Source organism: Oryx dammah, unplaced genomic scaffold (assembly GCF_014754425.2).
Source record: "Oryx dammah isolate SB20612 unplaced genomic scaffold, SCBI_Odam_1.1 HiC_scaffold_10, whole genome shotgun sequence".
NCBI lineage: Eukaryota > Metazoa > Chordata > Mammalia > Artiodactyla > Bovidae > Oryx > Oryx dammah.
The window spans coordinates 60,560,928-60,578,664 of record NW_024070194.1 but is presented as its reverse complement, the minus strand read 5'-3'; the positions used below and the strand labels follow the sequence as shown (position 1 = coordinate 60,578,664).

At 46.2% G+C, this 17,737-nt stretch overlaps 1 protein-coding gene across 2 annotated transcripts; it reads right to left on the bottom strand.

Annotated features, from left to right (window-relative positions):
• Positions 1-1,186: 1,186 nt before the first annotated feature.
• Positions 1,187-16,103, bottom strand: SKIDA1 (SKI/DACH domain containing 1). Of its 2 annotated transcripts, XM_040248591.1 has the most exons (4): positions 15,585-16,103; positions 13,717-13,891; positions 11,370-11,462; positions 1,187-9,610 (listed from the first exon to the last, which is right to left on the bottom strand). In XM_040248591.1, the coding sequence occupies exon 4, from the start codon at positions 7,775-7,777 to the stop codon at positions 5,012-5,014; it is 2,766 nt and encodes a 921-aa protein (XP_040104525.1). In that variant the 5' UTR covers positions 7,778-9,610; positions 11,370-11,462; positions 13,717-13,891; positions 15,585-16,103; the 3' UTR covers positions 1,187-5,011. The 2 variants fall into 2 exon arrangements, with proteins under 2 accessions (XP_040104525.1, XP_040104526.1); XM_040248592.1 differs by lacking the exons at positions 11,370-11,462; positions 13,717-13,891.
• Positions 16,104-17,737: the final 1,634 nt, after the last annotated feature.

Genomic DNA, 17,737 nt, shown 5'->3' with positions numbered 1-17,737 from the left:
AACTCTTCGCCACTTGAGTTCCGCACACGCATTTGGAAGGCCTTGGCTAGCCCTCCGCCAAAGGCGACAAACTGGGCCCCATTTGCTCGGGGAAGAGCTGAGGCCTGGGAGAGGAGGTGAGAAATAGGCAGGCGGCGTGTGCGCGCGCGGGGGTGGCAGATAACTCCAGGCCACACAAAAGGAGCGCCCAGAGGCGGTTCAGCCCCCGAGAGCCGACCCCGGGGAGGGGGCCAGGCCGGCTGCGCGCCCCGGCTTCCCTGCCCTGCCCCGGGTGGGCCCGGCCACGACGTCGCCTGACCGCGAGGCCGCAAGAAACGCGCTGGGGGTCGCGCGCAGAGGGGTGCGGGCCCTTCCGCTCGGGGAGCCGGTTGGTTCATTCGGAGGAGAGCAAGATCTGGGCGGGAAGAAAAAGTCACAAAGAAATTTGTTTGCCACCGTGCAAAATGGCGGCATTTGCACATCTTTCTGGTGGCGGCGGTGGCCCAGGCCACAGAGCCGGGAGCTGCCCTGGGTCAGCGCGGTGGCTGCAGCAGGCGGGGGAGAAAGGGACCTCTCGGCCCCCTCGGCCCCCGGGCCGGCCCTTGGCCCGCTCGGTTGTCCCTGGCCTGCCCCCCCACCCCCCCAGCCCGCCAGTCCCCAACCCCGCGCCAGCAGCCCCTAGACACTGACCCCTGTTTACAAACACAGCCTGGGGGCGGGGTGGGGCGGCCGGAACGCGGGCTGGCGGTGTGGGGGAGGCGGCCCGCTCCCGGGGACGCCACCAGCAGAGAGGGACGAGGAGTTGGTGCGAGAGAGCGGGCCCGGCAGCTGGAAAGGACTGAACGCCTTGTTTTTGAAACTGTCAATTCCCTCAACCCCTATTGTGAGGGCTTCATGCAAAACATCTCAGGCCTTTTAAAGTAGGAGCTTGTGAGGCCGCCACAGTTTGAAAAGGAGCGAGAGAGGAGCGGGGCCTAGGGCATGGGCAAAGAATGATAGCTGGGACACCCCCCTCCCCCCCCCCAGCAAAAGAGGGCCTGCCAAACAGGTAAAATGCAGCCCTCCCCCCTCCACCTCCTAGATCTGCCCTACGTCCCCACCCCCCAGGCTAGTTTGCAAAATGCCCTCTGGCCTAGGGAGCAAACCAAAACCTAGCTAGCATTAAAAATAGCGCTTCCTTCCAGGGAAGGGGAAAATGGTGTGGAAGGCCAGGGTGAACCGGAGGACTCCCTAAGGTGGACGCCCTGTTCCTCCTTTCCGTTTTCCTGAGTTTAGTTGATGGGGTAGCCTTTATATCCCCCGCCCCCCAGGCCAGTGTGGCTCTAGGAGCTCCCTTTTTTCACATTTCTTTTTCTTTTTTTCCAGCAGGAAGTATTTTCAAGGTGAAGCAAAACTCACCACGTTTTCTGTCTTTTGTAGATGCTAATGCTTTATTATTATTATTCTTAATAGTTGTGTTTTGTTTTTGTTTTCCCATAGAGGATTTTTGTTTTCTTTGAAAGAAACAAAAAATGCTTTTGAGGAATTAGTTTACATCTCTTCCTGCATGCACACAAAACTAGCATCACATATCCGCAGAAACTCCCAATTCTTGTGCCTGGAACTTTGAGGAGCTTCTAGACCATCGAAAGTCACCCAGACATGGATAAGATGAAAATCCACACACCAGCCCATCTAGTTTATGTTATTGCTGTTTAGTGGTGGCTCCTTGTTGTTGATTTTTAAAATAAACAACCATTATTGAGATTACTTCACTGTAATCAAGTAGGCCAGTACAAAAGAATACCCACTTTAAAAACTAAATTGTTGAGAAAGAGCAAACTGCATTTGCTAAAAAGGCAGATAACCTGACTGTGGAAGACAAGAGTACACACATCTCTTAAAAAAATAATTAAATCTTCATTTCACAGTCTTATCAGGAAACTACTTTTACAGGAGACCAAAAATAACTTGTTTCCACAAAAAAGTCAGAAAAAGAGCCCTTTCCTTCATTTTTTTTTCTTATGCCTGTAAGTGTTGAGTCTTAGTCACAGGAATCAGTGACCCTGGAACCATATAGTGTTTTAAACAAACAAACAAACAGAAAACCTCTCACCTGAAAACATTTAAATGTAAAAAATGCAGTCTATCAATGGAGATAACTTTTGTTTTTCTCTCTATAAGTCTTAAGTTTTTGAACAAATAGGACATTTATAGCATCTTAGAAAATCTAGATCTTGTCATCAATCATAAACCAACCAAAATGAAATAAACTGTACTAGGAATACAGCAGAATGGGAAAACAGCTAAGAGGCTCCTCAAAATGGAAGAAATACTTTGCATTTACAAGTTACTGAATACTATTTGGTACACTTTCCTAACAGAAGCCCCAACTGGGGTTTTGCTGTGATTGGCTGGCTTGTGGTGGTACTGTGGGGAGAAATTTGTGTGGACTATTTCATTTCTTCCTTTTTGATGGTATCACTCTGGAATGCCTCGGCCTCCCTGCTGCTCATTCTCCAGTTCCTATAAACTGAAACTATTGATTCTCTGAGGGTTGGAGACCAAGTGTCAAAGCTGGAGGCCGATATTTTATGTCAGAGATTCCATAGGGTATATTTGTTTTAAATTGTGCTTATTGTGCTTATTCCAGCTAACAGTCCTCCCACACTCAAGATCTATAGGCTTCAAATATACTTTCAATTTATAATTTAGGCACAATGATTCCACAGCCAATAAGAAAAGTACTAGTCTAAATGTAGTAGTCATACTTGAAACTTTCTGACTTAGCAGTAATTAAAGAGCAGAAATTACAGACTTCCAGTGCGTGTGTGTCACACTTTTTACAGATTGATTTTGCAGGACAACTGATTGCACCCAAATTCTGTACTGCCTTCTAAAGAGGCAAGAACTGACTGAGAAGCCAATGGCTCAGCTTTCTGGGGCTTTAGCTATAACTTGTACTGGTCTTTGAAATTACACACAAATATGATTTCAAGGATAACATCCCCCAATTTTTACTTTGACCATATCTATCATCCCAATAAAAAAAAGATCCAGTGAACCTACATCTGGCAACATTCAAGAAGGAAAGGAAGGAAGGCAGTTCAAAGCATCTGTTTACTCCATCCAAATGTATTTGGATGCAGGTACTCTCAGCCTCTGTCCTTTACAATAAAGAGTAAAACCACAGAGCATATACAGCAATTAGGGCTGAGACCATCCAGATCTATCTGAAACATTTATAGACAAAAGGAAAATTTCAAAGGGAGTAGGAATTAAAAGGTTAAGGGGGGGTGGTGGTGGAAAAAGACTGAATTTCCATGAGAAATAGTGACTTAAATTCACACAGTAAACATTTCATTGATGTTTTGTTTCATTCTGTGATTTATGATCTATAGATGCAACTTCTTAGGTTTAAGATGGCAAAGATCTGAGATCTATAATTTGTCAGACTAGGGGAGGTGGACCCCAAATTATTAGATTTAACTTTCATCAAAATAGCAAGTGATCTCTGCTTCAGTTTCTTCAACCTGAAACTTTTTGTACTTGATTTGTAATAAGTTTGTGAAGTTTTGTTGTTATTTAGGAAGAAACCCACCAGTGGTCTGCACAGAACCTGACTGGCCTCGTCACATGGTATTACAACAAACACTACACCCAATAAATGCATTTCTTTCAGGCAAAAACATTACAAGTGAAAATGTCAACAAAACCATTCATTCCTGTTAACTGTTCTTCAATCTGGAATAAGTAGAAATGTATGGAACCAGGAATTTTAAACAGTGTTTTTAATTGAAAATAAAGCTAAAGCATGCTTTTCAACAGTGCAAATTTCCATAATTTTGATTTACTGCTTCCATCATCACAACATAGTACACCAGCATGGCCCTTACCAAGGGCTAGACCCTAACCATTTGCATGTTGAACTACTTTGATTTTAAGTGCAAATATAGATAGTCACCTCTGATTGTCACTTGCAGTAGAAACTCTCCTGCTCTATACACAGGATGGTCTGAAAACAGAAGTTTAGAGAGATGCAGAGAAAGTAAAAGTAATAAAATCCAAGTGCCTGAGTTCTGGTACCAAAAAGCCCTGAAATAACTGTTATTTTTCATTTGGGGTATTCGAACAATTCTGACCCATTTTCCTTTTCTTGGTTGCTTTTTTACTGCTCTGTCACTATAAAGAGTCAGACCATAAAATATCCTGCTATTATGAGAAATATTTTAATTGTTTTGCAACTTTGAGGAGTCATGTTCAGACCACAAGGTAAGCAGGACAATAGTAAGAGTCACCTAATTTAAAATTCTGGGTGAGGATGCAAAAAGGACTTTTCCAATTGCAAGGAGTGGCGTAAAAGTAAAATTACACCCTTTATAAAAGAAAAAAAAAGAAAAAGAAAAAAGACAATATTATATTTACTTTACTCAATATATGTGAAGCAGCTGTTACCAGCATTCATTCAGGACTCCCCAATATTTCCAATCAAAAAAAAAAAATAAAATAAGTGCAACTACTCTTGGAGAGGAAATGAGGGGAGAAAAAGAAAAAGATACCCCACAAGAAACTTCTTGCTACCTCACTGTGTAACCATGTAACCAGCCTAACAAACTTTCACTGAATTAACAGTTACACTTTTAGGTCTGAAATCTAGTGCATAAACTTAATGGCTCATTGTAATATTTATTATTCAACCTTTTGACATTTATTTGTAGCAGTTGAATTGAGGTACCGGGTGCATTATTAGCATTGAAACAGTAAAGTGTTCCAGCTCTACCGTAATAACTGAGTTTACTTGAGTCTTTAGCCTGAAGTATAGTCTGTGGAATGTAAACCAACCCTTCTCCCACCCCTCCCCCACCCTACTCCAAAAAAAAAAAAAAAACAACCCGCAATGGAAAAAAAAAAGTAATCCGATTTCTGTCTTCAAAATGCGATAAACCAGGACTCCAAAAGAGGTGTAACACATTAATGGACTTGTACAAACCATCCTGTGCAGTTTACAACAAAAGGAAGGTATGGTTCAAGAAAATATCTTCCAAAAACGCTTTTATGAATTAAATTTCCTGAATTTGTGACTAGGTGGAAGAGGTATTGCAGAACCGCCCAGCTGCCATTTCCATATAGGATGGGCCTTGTGAGGAGGTTGGGAATCCTTAGTGGTGTTTAAGGAATACGCCGGCCACAAATCCCCATCCTTCCCAATAATGAGTGATGGTGGACAAGGAAAATTTGCCATGAAATTAAATGGCCTTTTCACTGCTGATGCTACATTGCTGGCTACCTTTTTGCGTCTGTTTATAACTGTAAAATCATCCAGTGTTCCTTCATGTGTCTCAGTTTTACCTGTAGGACGAGGACTTCTAGCTGATTTCAGATTTGGTTTGATTGGAGGTGTCTGAAGTACAGGTCGCTTTCCCAGTACTAGTGTCCGGTAATTTTTCCTCACCCTGGCACCAAATTTATATTCCCCATCCTCAGGTTTTGGAGAACCTAAAGTGCATGAAAGGCCCTGACTCTGAGCCAGTGGATTTAAGGAAGGAGTTTCTTTTTCAGGGCATGCAAAACCTTCCTTGGCTGTAGTTAACAAGGCGTCCTCTTTACTTTCAGTCACACTGTAAAACTCACCCTTTGTATCATTGCACTCGCACTTTAGCTTATTTGTAATAAGGTCAGGTTCATATTCTTCATTAGCACTACTGTCTTCTACTTTGATTTTAATATTGTGCAGAAACGGCAATGTCCTGTCGCCGGTATCAGTACAGGCATTCTCAGCTTTAGTTGTTGCTGCTACTGCTGCTGTATCCACCTCGGGATAAGTTGGCGAAGAAGAGGGCAAATCCGTAGCAAATTCAGTACAATGAGGGATTTTGGAATCTTTTTCTGAATTTGTTGCTGCTCCCGAAGAATCATTATTTAAGAACCTAGCAGCTATTGTGTTGTTATCTGCACAGTGTGTAGTAGGAGTTGCTTGTAGGCATTTCCTAGCCTCTCGGAGTACTCTTTGTTGTGGAAATGCATTGTTTGTCTTTGGGCTAGGTGAAGAGGCCCCCTCCGTCAGGCAGTTAATTGTCAGGTCAGTTCTCTTTACAATACTGGAAATTTCAGACTGTGGGAATGTAATCTCAGATACCCTATCGTTCCTTATCTCTGTGAAACAACTCCCCAGGCTGGCCGGGCAGTACACCGGAGACGCTTTGGGGGCCCAGCTCTGCAGATTCCACTCCTCGGGCGACTCCGCTTTGACACTACTCTTGAGATCGGGAAGTCTGCCGGCATCCTCGAAAGCAGCGGGTTTGGTTGCAGCGGCGGCGGAGGCCAGATGGTACAAGAAGTTGGCCTGCGCCTGTACGCTGGGAGGCTTGCAGAAGCTGGTGCGCCTGAAACGGATGCTCTGCACTGACACTTGGCTGGAGCCGGAGCTAGAGTCCGACTCCGTGGACGAGTCCTCCTCCTCCTCCTCCGAGCTGACTTCACTGGAATCCGAGGCCCCACTGCCCCCCTCCTCCTCTTCCTCCTCCTCTTCCTCCTCCTCTCCCTCCTCCTCCTCTTCCTCCGAGGACACAGAGTTGCTGGAGCTGGACACACTGGAGCCAAAGTCCGAGTCGTTGGCGGCATGGTCCGAGTAGGAGCTGGACTCGGAGTCGCTGCTGCAACTCTCGGGAAAGCTGCCCAGATGGGGCTGCGGCCGGTGGTGATGAGGGGGATGGTGATTCGGCTGCGGCAGCTGGGCCCGGTGGTGGTGGTGATGGTGGTGGTGGTGGTGGTGATGGTGGTGGTGGTGGTGGGGAGGCGGGCAGAAGCCGTTCACCAGATGAAACCTCTCCAGGCAAGTGGCCCCGGCGGCCGCCGCCGCCGCCGCCGCCGCCGCCGCCGCTGCCGCCGCCGCCGCCGCCTTGGCTTTGTAGGACCTGGGCAACAGCAGCAGACGGCGGGCGCCGGCGTGCGGCGGGAGCAGGCAGTCCTTGGCGCCCCCGCGCTTGCGCTTGCACCGGTAGGTCAGGCTCACCGGGCCTCCGGCGCCCGCCGTCGCCGCTGCAGCCTTGGGCTGGGGCCCGGCCGCCGACGCCTGGTAGTAGGCGGCGGCGGCGGCGGCAGCGGCGGCGGCGGCGGCGGCAGCGGCGGCGGCGGCCGGGTGCTTGCTGCACAGCAGGCTCCGAAAATAAGCAGGGTCCGAGTGGAAAGCGACGTAGTTTCCTTGGAGCGGGGCAGTTTCATAGTTTAGAGGGGGTTTGCTAGGCGAGCGCACGAGTTCCGGGTAGTGCGAGCCCGGGTATTTGCTAAAAATCTGAGGTAGATGGGCGGCTGGGCGCGCGGCGGCGGCGGCGGTGGCGCCCGGGCGCGGGGACTGCGCGCTGATTGGCAGGGGCCGCGCGGCTCCGCTCAGGCCCCGCCAAAGTTGGTGCTTGTCCTTCCAGAAAGCCGGGCGGGGGCCGGCGGCGGCGGCGGCGGCGCGCCCTGGCGGCGGCGCCTTTGTGGCCAGGGCCCGGCCGACCCTCCTGCGCTTGGTCTTGAGGACGCGCTCAGTTTTGCAGGAGGTGTAGAGCGCTTCCACGTCTTCCCGGGAGATGAGCGTGCATTTGGCGGCGTGGAAGGCGATGCTGTTGATTGCCTTGAGTTTTCGCAACTCCTCCAGATCGCAGTGGTGCTTTTTCACTTTCAGATGATCCATGCGCTTGTGCACGGTCGTCCTCGGGATGTTTTTCAGCAGATCCGTGAAGACTTGGGAGAGGGCAAACATTTGCTTTCCTTTAATGATGAGGTAGCCGAGCCTCACGCCATCCACCTCTTCAAAACCTGACTTCAGGTCTCCCATGTCGGGCACTAAACGATCCCCACCATTTGCAGTAAATATATACGTGACGCATACATACACATGTATGTATGTTAATCCTCCACCAGATGCTGCGTGTGTCTCAAGGCATCCTGCTAATAAAATAACAAAGACTGTTATTCCCGGCGAAGGGAGTGCCAAACTCTAGGCGAAATTATTGGGGAAAAGAAAAAAACAAACAAACAAAAAAACTATGAAATTACACTGACTTGATTCTTGCTTTTTTTTTTGGTTTTCGTTTTTTTAAAAAAGAGGGGAAAAACCATCCGATTTCTGCTTTGCCAGTGTGTTGGTCTAAGTCCTCGCTGCAGATCAGTACCTGGGCCCCTCTATTCCTTCCTTCTCCATTGGAGCACTATGATAATGGAATGTGAAGGAGAAAGAGAAAAGACATGCAGCTGCTATTCCCGCCGCTGCTTTAGCTACAAATAAAATGACAGAGTGAAGTGAGCTCGTCCGGAGACACCTTCATCAATTAATTCCCCTAAAGCCAGCGCTGATTGGACACTCCTGACAGGTGATGCAATAAAAATTGATATTCCACCCCTTCCCCCCAAAATCTCCCACTAATTAGCATACCCTTATACTGCCACCTCCCCTCCCAAAGTAAATAATACAGTCGGTATATAAATCTTTCCATTAAACTATCGGAGCTCAGAAACAGCCTGACTCACAGACTTCATCAGAAGCAGTGTGTGTACGCTTAAAAAAAAAAAAAAGCCTTGTATATTCGCCTTTAAAGGAATATTGCCTATTTTTTGCTTTATTTGCATTTTACCGCTATAGCTATTATCATTTCAAAGAAAAGCATTTTTAAAACATTATCAAGCCTAAATAGATATATCCTACCCCCCTTTTCCTTTGGAAAATGGAGCTTAAGCGAAACGTGCAGAACAGCCTGGTATTTCCCTTATGGGAGTGGGGAAGGAGCCCGGCTGGGAGCTCCAAAGTTAAATCCGCGCGGTGAACCATCCCAGTACAGACTTACGTTTTGAATTTCTCTCGATTCTCCTTGTTTCCCCCACCCCCCAAAATGCCTTTTTACAACCAGAAACAAAGTTATTTGACCAATGAAGCAGTTCAAGGCTCCAGCTCCGAAACACTGTAACAATTCAACTGAATTTTGGTTCTCTGCTGGTGGGGTGGAGTGGGGAGGAGGTAGTTTCACGTCAGACCCATAACAAAGCATAGATAAGCCAGAAATGTGTACACTTTTCACAATTAAGCAGGCTGGATTGGAGGCAGGATGGTCCTAGAGTCCCCAGCACAGCCTTAGCCGGGGTCCTGTTCACAACAGGTCAGAATTCCATGGAGCAGATTGCTTCTGTAGCAAGGAAAAGAAAAGGTAAACCGCCCAAGGTGCTTCCAGAGGTTTTACGTAATAACGATGAAAAGAAAGTGCTGATGTATGATGCAGACTATTTCAGTGGTCTGTGATGCTTTTGGTTGGTAGTTTAAATGAATCTTCCACAACTCCCATTTTTTCCATGAAAGCCAAGCATCTGCTTTTTTTTTTTTTTTAATCACTTTGGATGAATATCAATATTGTTTAACCTCTTCTTAGTCAAAGCATATTTTGGTGTCATTTTCAAGGATATCCAAAATATTGCCAAATGAGAGCAAAGGTCTTCCCAGTCGCATCACCACGATCCCAAGGCAGTTTGTTGGCTGCTTTGCAAAATTCGGCAAAATCTTCTTAACTGTTCGGTGTTTGGAACTACAGCATGAATGCAGCCCAGGCATTTATATGTTTCCTTGTTCTTCCAAAAATAGACACATCCGTGTGGTTAAAAGAATAAACGGATATTTCTAAGCCTGCAAGAAAAAAATTGTACAGTAATTTCTTCCTTCACATTCAAAAGTTCCAGCTTCCCCTGCTCTGGTCTGACTAGCACAAGCAGGTATGGCTCAAAGAGAGAGGGAAAGAGAGAGAGAGAGAGATTAAAAACCGAAGAGTCAGACACACAAAAAGGTAGTTTGCATGAAATCTCGGCCATAGTTCCCCACCCCCACCCTCATCTTTCTTGTAATTTCCCAGGAATTTTGAAGAGAATTGGGAATTTCAAGAAGTGCATCCGGAAATTAAGGAAGTCTATTTAAGAGAGTCTGTAACTCAGAGGTTGGGATTTGAAAAGTCAGCCCTGGACTACTGTTGCACTCAGCACAGATGTAATCGCCGCTCTTCAACTTAATCAATGTGTGTACAAACCGCGATGTCTAGTTCTTGCCTTTGAAATCTAAGGCTAGCATTTCCATCCAAGAAATCAGAGCTACAGCAAATTACATTTTTGTCCCTTGAATGAGAGAAGGATCATTGAATGGATCTCGTGATATTTCAGGCTTTAAACGTAACCGAGAGGCAGCAATGAACAATGCCTCGTCACAGCTAATACCATCCACCGAGTTGGCTTTCTTTTGCATCTGGATGTATCACACCGCGTATTTCTTTCACTTTCGCAGGAGGCAAAATGCAAGAGGTTTAAGCAGAAAGCAAAGTTTCCAGGAAAAGCAGATGCTGGTGTTTGTTTTTGAAAGTAGAATGAGCAGTGTCTTTCTATTGCCAGCGACAATAATGTTTTAAAATTTCTCCTGATGCATTTATATACTGCCAGCCCTCTTCCTTTCACCCGTTCAATTCCCCTCCCCCAGCTTTAAGATTTCCACCAGAGAGTCAAACAGCCAAGAAATAGTAAACTCAGAAAAAACCTTTGAGAACACATTACAAAAGGTTGGCTGGAGCGTCCTTTTTTTTTTTTTTTTTTTCTTTTAATTTGGCCAGGTAGTACTAGTTGTTCTCGATTCCTATTGAGATTTTCACACACACACACACACACACACTCACACACACACTCACACTCACAGTCCTATTCCTCCTGCACAAGGCTATGTGATTTAGTAACCATTTCAAAATCACCTTTTCCTCTCCTTCCTCCTCTTTCACCTTTGAAATACTGGCAATATGGGTGGTTTTTAAAACTAGCAGAATAGTATGTTTTAAACTAAAGTTACAATCTGTTGGGTCAAATGAAGAAAAATAAAGGCTAAGGGATTTGGGAACTGGGTCTGTATATACAATTTATGTGAGTATGTTTGTATGTACACTCAGATACCTTCACATTTATACATTTTTAATACTCCTATTACACACCTTTCTTCTTGTCTAATACATTCTTTTGTTCCTTTAACTTCCCCATCAGTGTGTGTGTGTGTGTGTGTGTGTGTTAAGGCGTGAGCGTGCACATTCTCTCATGCACATGCACACACACACACACACACAGAGAATGTGACAGACAGCTTTCTTGTGGCCATCAGCACACGTTGCATATCCGGGGTCTTCTCCAGGCACATTGGGGGTCGATCCCGATAAAAAGATCTAGCTGAGGCCCCTGAGCGCTCACACATGAAAGGCAGGGGACTTTAAGATGGATTTGCATGCACACAGGGGATTTCGATCAATAGCTACCAACATTTATGGCTTAGATTATTAATGTGAAAGCTGGCCAAAAGAATGGGGATGAAAAATTAAAGGTGTCTGTTATCAATTATGCTTAAAGTTATGCAATAATTTACTTACTTTGCCTGGATGTGCAGATCCAGATGTATAAAGTACTATTCTTCAAAAGCCAGGGGGTTTCTTTGATAAATATGTTGACCATGTCAGCCGCCTCTACAATCAAAGATGAACCCCATTCAGATGATGGACGGTATTCAAATTCTTTTTTTCTCAAAAAAGATATATCAAATTCTGTGTTTCAGAAGCACATATACATATGTGGGGTGGATATGCCCAAATTAACATTTATGTGGATATTCATCTCCAAGGGTCCAGGGAATTACTTAACTTAGAATTTAGGCATATATAAGATATGCACTGAGTTTGTTAATTAAATGCGATTATTTACTCAGGGAGGAATGCATAATCTACACACTATCATAAAAAAAAGTATTTTAGCTTTAAAAACAAAGCTGTTTGCTAGAGGAAAATCCTCTGTGGCAAATACAGATAGAAATATATTAATGTCCACTTACTTCTGCATTTGTTGTAAAAAATCAGCACTTTCAGTTTTTAAAGTGATGGGCTACGAAGATATGAACATATTTGTCTTTACTTATCCTGTGTGAATGTGCTAAATTTATCTTCAAAGGTTCTATTTTGATTTATTTTCACCGTATTTTATGTTTAAATACCATTGCAATTCAGTCTGACCTCTTTCCTATGCAGCGAAGTAATGTACACGGCATTTACAGTCTTTTAAATGGGTAGCTGGGAAATGCAATAGCAATTTGCAGATGTAGTTTACTAATGGGGAAAGTTCTTTTGAAAACCTGAAGGAAAACCTAAGAGTACTTTTGCATTTCTACACTACAATGTCATATAATTAAAGTATTGAAGAGCATTAAAATAATCCTTTCCCTTCCCAGCCTTCACTCATACATACATAATTTAAATGAGGAACAACCCCCCCACCCCCACCCCACCACCATCACCTAACTCTTCACCATATACATTTGTTTTAGTGATTGCTGGCACATTTTGTTCAAAGTGAACTCAGACAGAAAAGACTAGGGAACATCACAAAGGCCTCCACAATGTAAGTACACTGGTTAGAAGAATAAAAGAACTCCCTTGTACTGTTAGCCAAAAGTAACTATAATAAAACATAACAAAGTCTAAAATAATAATAACGACTCATATGGCTGAATTAATTGAGGATATAGGATAATAAAATCCTGTGTGAGAGTCAACAGTTCCTTACCTAAATTTATGTCTTTTACATGTTCTCTGCTTTTGGGGAGGGGAAAATGAGAATGCAGGAGGAGGAAATGGCTAACTTGAGGATCAACTTAAATTATAACTTAGTACATTTTCTTTAATTTTTTTCTTTTTTGTCTCATTCAAACAAATCAGGGCAGGTCCCCAAAAGGGCCCATCCTTCTGTTCTTAGGCATCTGAAAATCCTGTTTTTAACAGAAGTTTGGGACACAGAGTATATGCCATGTTGTCTACTGACCCATAATCAAAATGCGGTGACCTTCTACCCTTTTTTTGCCCCCTGACCCATCTTGAATTCAATGCAGCCTTTATAAATTTGCAAATCCTTGGAGGTAGAGGGGGTTTTGTGAGGCTTTGTTCTGAAAAAGCCCTAAGAGTGTGCTTTCTAAATTAGACAAAGGTAGAGCAACAAACCCTGGCGGACAAGATTTTATACAGGTGAGCCATAGGCGACTCTTCAGATAACACATATTGCAAGCCAAAAAGCAGTTATAAATGTGGGAGACAAGAAGGTTATAGATTGCGTCAAATTAGACTATGGTACAAATCACTTTCATGATGTAAGAAATGGTTAGGCCACAATCTGCCTGCTCTCCTCATCTCAAGGGCTGTGGGGGACCCTAGTGATCATAGAAGGAATGGGGTGGGAGAGAGTAAAGAGAGAGGGGAGGAAGGCTGGGAGGGAAAAAAAGAAAGGAGCAAGACCTGATCTGAACGTACAGGCATATTCCCTTATCTTTTCTGCTATCAGCCAGTTTAAAGGACACCATAATTATGATAGTGATAAAACAATGCCTGTTTATGTGTGCTGAATAAATAAAGAATGTTTACAGCTCAAGAATCTTTTAATTCCAATTAAATGCTATCAAAGAAAAACCACTTTTCCTACTGCAACTGCCTTTCCCCCAATTATCTTGTTTTGTTACAATATTTTCCTATGAGACATCAGGGCCTCTTACAATTGATCGTGAATGTAGGAAAAAAAATCTGAGAAAGTATAGAGTTCTGTGTTGGTGTATTCAATAACCCACAAACCTCAAGATCCACAGTTTATTTGGGATACCGCTATTTTTGTTTATTTCCTATTTCCCATCAGAGAGCCAAACATGTAGGAACTGAAGTGATGACATTCAGTGTTGAGGCCTACCTATGGGCTGCTTAAGCCACACTGAAATTCTGAGCGCCCTAGAGGGGAGAAGGGAAAGATCCGCATGTGAAGCCTGATGGTCTCTGGAAAGGGAATCCTCTGGTTCTGTTCCCCTGGCTTCAGCCCAGATTCTTCTAGGAGCACTGGAGCCAATCACTGTCTTCCACTGCTACAGCTACTGGGTGCACACAAAAAAGCGGGAGATCAAAAAACTCCAAGTTCGCATTTATGGATACACAAGGATCATTTCGTATTCATGACTTCAACAAATCACATTATAATCAGATTTTAAACAAGGTTTGGGGAGTAATGCCCACCAGGCTGGACACTAAACACTAACACGTATCACATGCTAGCCAGGAAAGTCACTTGTTAAATATTGGAATCACAGGGTGAAAATTGTCTTTCAACTTTGAAAAGCTCACTTTTTGCTTTAAAGGCCAGTTTTTACACGAATTCATTTCAAGCAAGTGCCTCTCTTTAAGCCATTCCAAAACACTATAATACAAATCTCTGTTTGCTTCCTGTCTCAGTTCCAGTAGTGTTTTGAAAAAAACACATGGCATAACAAACATTATGGAAAACCCACTCCTTCCGTTAAATGTCCTTACAAACCTGCCTTTTTACTCCCTCTGTCTAAGCAGCGCATTGCTAAGTAGAAACTTAAATAACAAACAAAAACACACACACACACACACACACTTTCCTCAAATATCTAGTATTTCTTGGCATATTCTTTTGGTGATTGTGGTACAAAAATACAGTGGTAAACATTTTCAGAGGATACCTAAATTCCCTGGATGCTTGCGGATCCCTTTTCTTTTGAAAGTTTAGAGCTTCCAATACCCTCAATTCTACTGGCAGAATTAGGATGGACTTAGAGGGTCCTAAACGTGACCGATTCACTAAGGCGGGGGGCTACAGCTTGCAGCAACGTGCTCGGCAACTTAATCCTACGCTAAAAGAGGGCAGAGAGAGAAAAAGAATGGAATACAAACTCTCCCGACATTCGTAGTTACTTTCAAGGTGGATTGTGTATTTTAAGGCTGATGGGAACGTCTGGTTTGGGGAGCAAAAAGAAGAGAAGGTAAGTGTTTGTCCTTGTATCAACCAGTTCCTAGAGAAACAATGAAAGAACAAAGGGAACCACTTCTCCATCTGAACATTTTCTGAATCTCCCTCTGTTTCAAGCCAAAAAGCTTGAGAGGGGATTCGCTTTACTCTACCGTAAGCAGTTGTTGCCAGGCTTGCTGAGCTGAGAGAGAGAGAAAAGTTGAGCGGCAGTGTAAATATAGACTAAATAATAATAATAAAGACTTGCTGTAGCTATCTCCAGAGCTCCAGCCCCAGCAACTTTAGAAGTTGCTAAATGCAAGAAGAGAAAGCCCAAGAAAGAACCTTTACATTACAGATTTCAAACTTAGTCATTTAAATAGCCTTACTTGCTTTTTGAAAGGATTTCTGCGCACAAAATGTGAAGGTTACTGTCTATGGGGAAAGAGCGGCGTACTGTTCAGGTCGAGAAATGTTCTCTATTTCTATGTGGAAAATAATTTTGTTCAAAGGAAAGGGGATTCAAGTATTGACGCTACTGTTTGCTGATAGAAGAAATGGCAGCAGTGGTTGGGAAAGGAGAGTCGTATATAAATGTATTTGCTTTGGGGTACAATGGTTCTCGGCAAGTCGGCCTTTGTGGGTCTGTGTGGCTGAATGAGTAAGTGACCGAGTGCCATCGGCATTATATAAATGGATCGGTGTGTGGGGGGAGCCCCCCAAAGCCGGCGAGCACGTGAAACACACAGTTTTTTACTGCCCCCCCCAGCGGCGACCAAGCCCCCCTCCACGCCACCCCCAAATCCGTATATTACCTGCCCAGTTACAGTGACACATGTTTATGTTTATAGTCCTGGTTTGTAGTAGTGTCAAGAGCCGCAGCAAGAGGAGGGGGAGGAGAAAGGAGAGGGAGGAGTAAATGCAACCACCCCCACTTGTTGTTAAAGCAAATTTACTGCGTTATTGCAAGGCCGGTACGGGGGGCTGGGAAGTGAGTTGAGAGGAAGGGTAGAGTTGGGTAGTGTGTTGGTGGTGGAAGGCGGGGGTGGGGTGGGGTTAGGAGATCCGGGATGGAGCTCCTCTCTCCAGCGGCCCGGGAAAAGCAGCTCGGTCAATAGGGGAGCATGCTGGCGCGGTCGAAAACAAAAAGGTTCCTCCTGCTCGCTGCGTTCACGTGGGGGGCTCCGCAAGCGGGGCTCCAGGGCCCTGACCTCTGACCCTGGCTCCTCTCCGCGCTCTCCCGGTGCCGCGCGGCCACTTTTTACCCAGGATCCCTCGCGCCGGTCGCGCTCGTGCCGAGCTCGAGTCCTTCTTAATCCTCCATTCCCCGATTCTATCCCCTCCCCTTCCCCTACCTCTGCCCCCCCCCGCCCCCGCCCCGCCGCCAGCCCCGGGGGAGGATTCTCCGGCAGGGAACCCCCGCCCCACCCCCACCCCGAGAGCCCGGGCCGAGGCGACCGCAGTCGGGCCGGGTGGGGCGGGGAGTGGAGAACCGGCCTCCCCTGCCGGGCCGGGCCTGCGGGGGAGGAGAGGGGAGGGGAGGAAAGAAGAAGGCGGGGGAGGGGACCCGAAAGGAGGGGGCGCGGCGGCCCGGCCCCGCTGCCCTGCCGCGGCCTGGACCTGTTGACTGCTATTGGTCCGCCTCGTCCTGGGCTCTCTCCCAGGCCGCCGCAGCCCCGGTCCTTCCGCGGAAACGCGGGGAGGAAATAAGGATGGCTGTTCTCTCCGCCTCCCTCCAACTTTAGTTTTTTTTTCTTAGGGGATGAGAAAGCAAAGTAATCTCATCCGCTGCTCCATCCTGTCTCATAAAGTCCTGTCATGCGCGGGCCCGCCGCCCTCCCGGCCCCAGCTATTTAAAACCTTCTCTCTTCCTCAGACCAGCTCCCCTGCCCGGAGCCCTCGACGCCCCCGCTGCGCTCCCCCCCGCCCGGTCTGGCTTCTTCTCCAGCGAATTGTGTTGCTTCTTCCCAAGAAGCTCCCTCGTCCACGTTCCACTTTTTTACCGTCCCGGGAGGCGTAAGATAAAACCTCTGGTTTGCTGCATGCCGCCGGACACATTCTCTGCCCTCTCGTCAAAATGTACTTGATGGAGAGTATAAAATAACAATATTTAAAGGGGGAAATAAAAAGGGGCGAATTCTTTTGCCTGGGTAGACGACATAAATGCATTAAAAAATTTTTTTAAGAGAAATGTATTTCGAGTTAAAGGTTTTATGGGATTTGCTGTAGTTCCTTCTAGATTTTTGGATTTCCTGGGGGGGGGGATCTTTTCCAGAGGGAAACAGCAAATTAAAATTAAGGTGGAAGTGAGACATCTCAACCACTTCTGAAAATAAAGGCGAAATTGAGAAAATATATTCAGGAAATAGCGGGAAGGCGGCCGCAGCGAAAACTGGAGTCGCCCAAGGCAGCGCCTCGGTGTCGCAGTCGGAAGAAAGAGGGCCAGCCCAGGGCCGGGAAGCAGGCGCGCGGCGGCGGCGGGGAGAGCGGCGAGCCGGGCCGGGCCGGGGCGCTTGGGAGGAAGGCTGCGCCGGCAGTGCGAGCGCGAAACCGCGGGCGGGGAGGGCCGAGGTGGGCGGGGGCCGGGCGCGCGACCGGCGCCGCCGATGAAGCTGGAGTCGGGCTCCGGTCGCCCGGCCGCCCCCATTGTTCGGCCGCCGCGCAGCAGTTCGCCAAGCGCGTCCTTCCCGGGGGAGGGGTCCCGAGATCGGACTCTGCCCCCACCCCCAGCTCCCCGAACTGCAAAAGGCTCGGGCCGGGTCGGGTCGGCAAGTTTTATGATCAGTGTCGGCTGGCGAGGGGTTCCCAACTCCAGACCGCGTAGGAAGGAGGCTTTGCAACGTGCCGCTAAATTGGAGGAAGCTGGGCAAGCCTGAGACTCCACACGAAAAGAGGGGAAGCAGCATAGATATGTTTGTAAAGTGATGGCTGGATAGAGACAAATGTGGGCAAAAAAATTTTTTTTTCT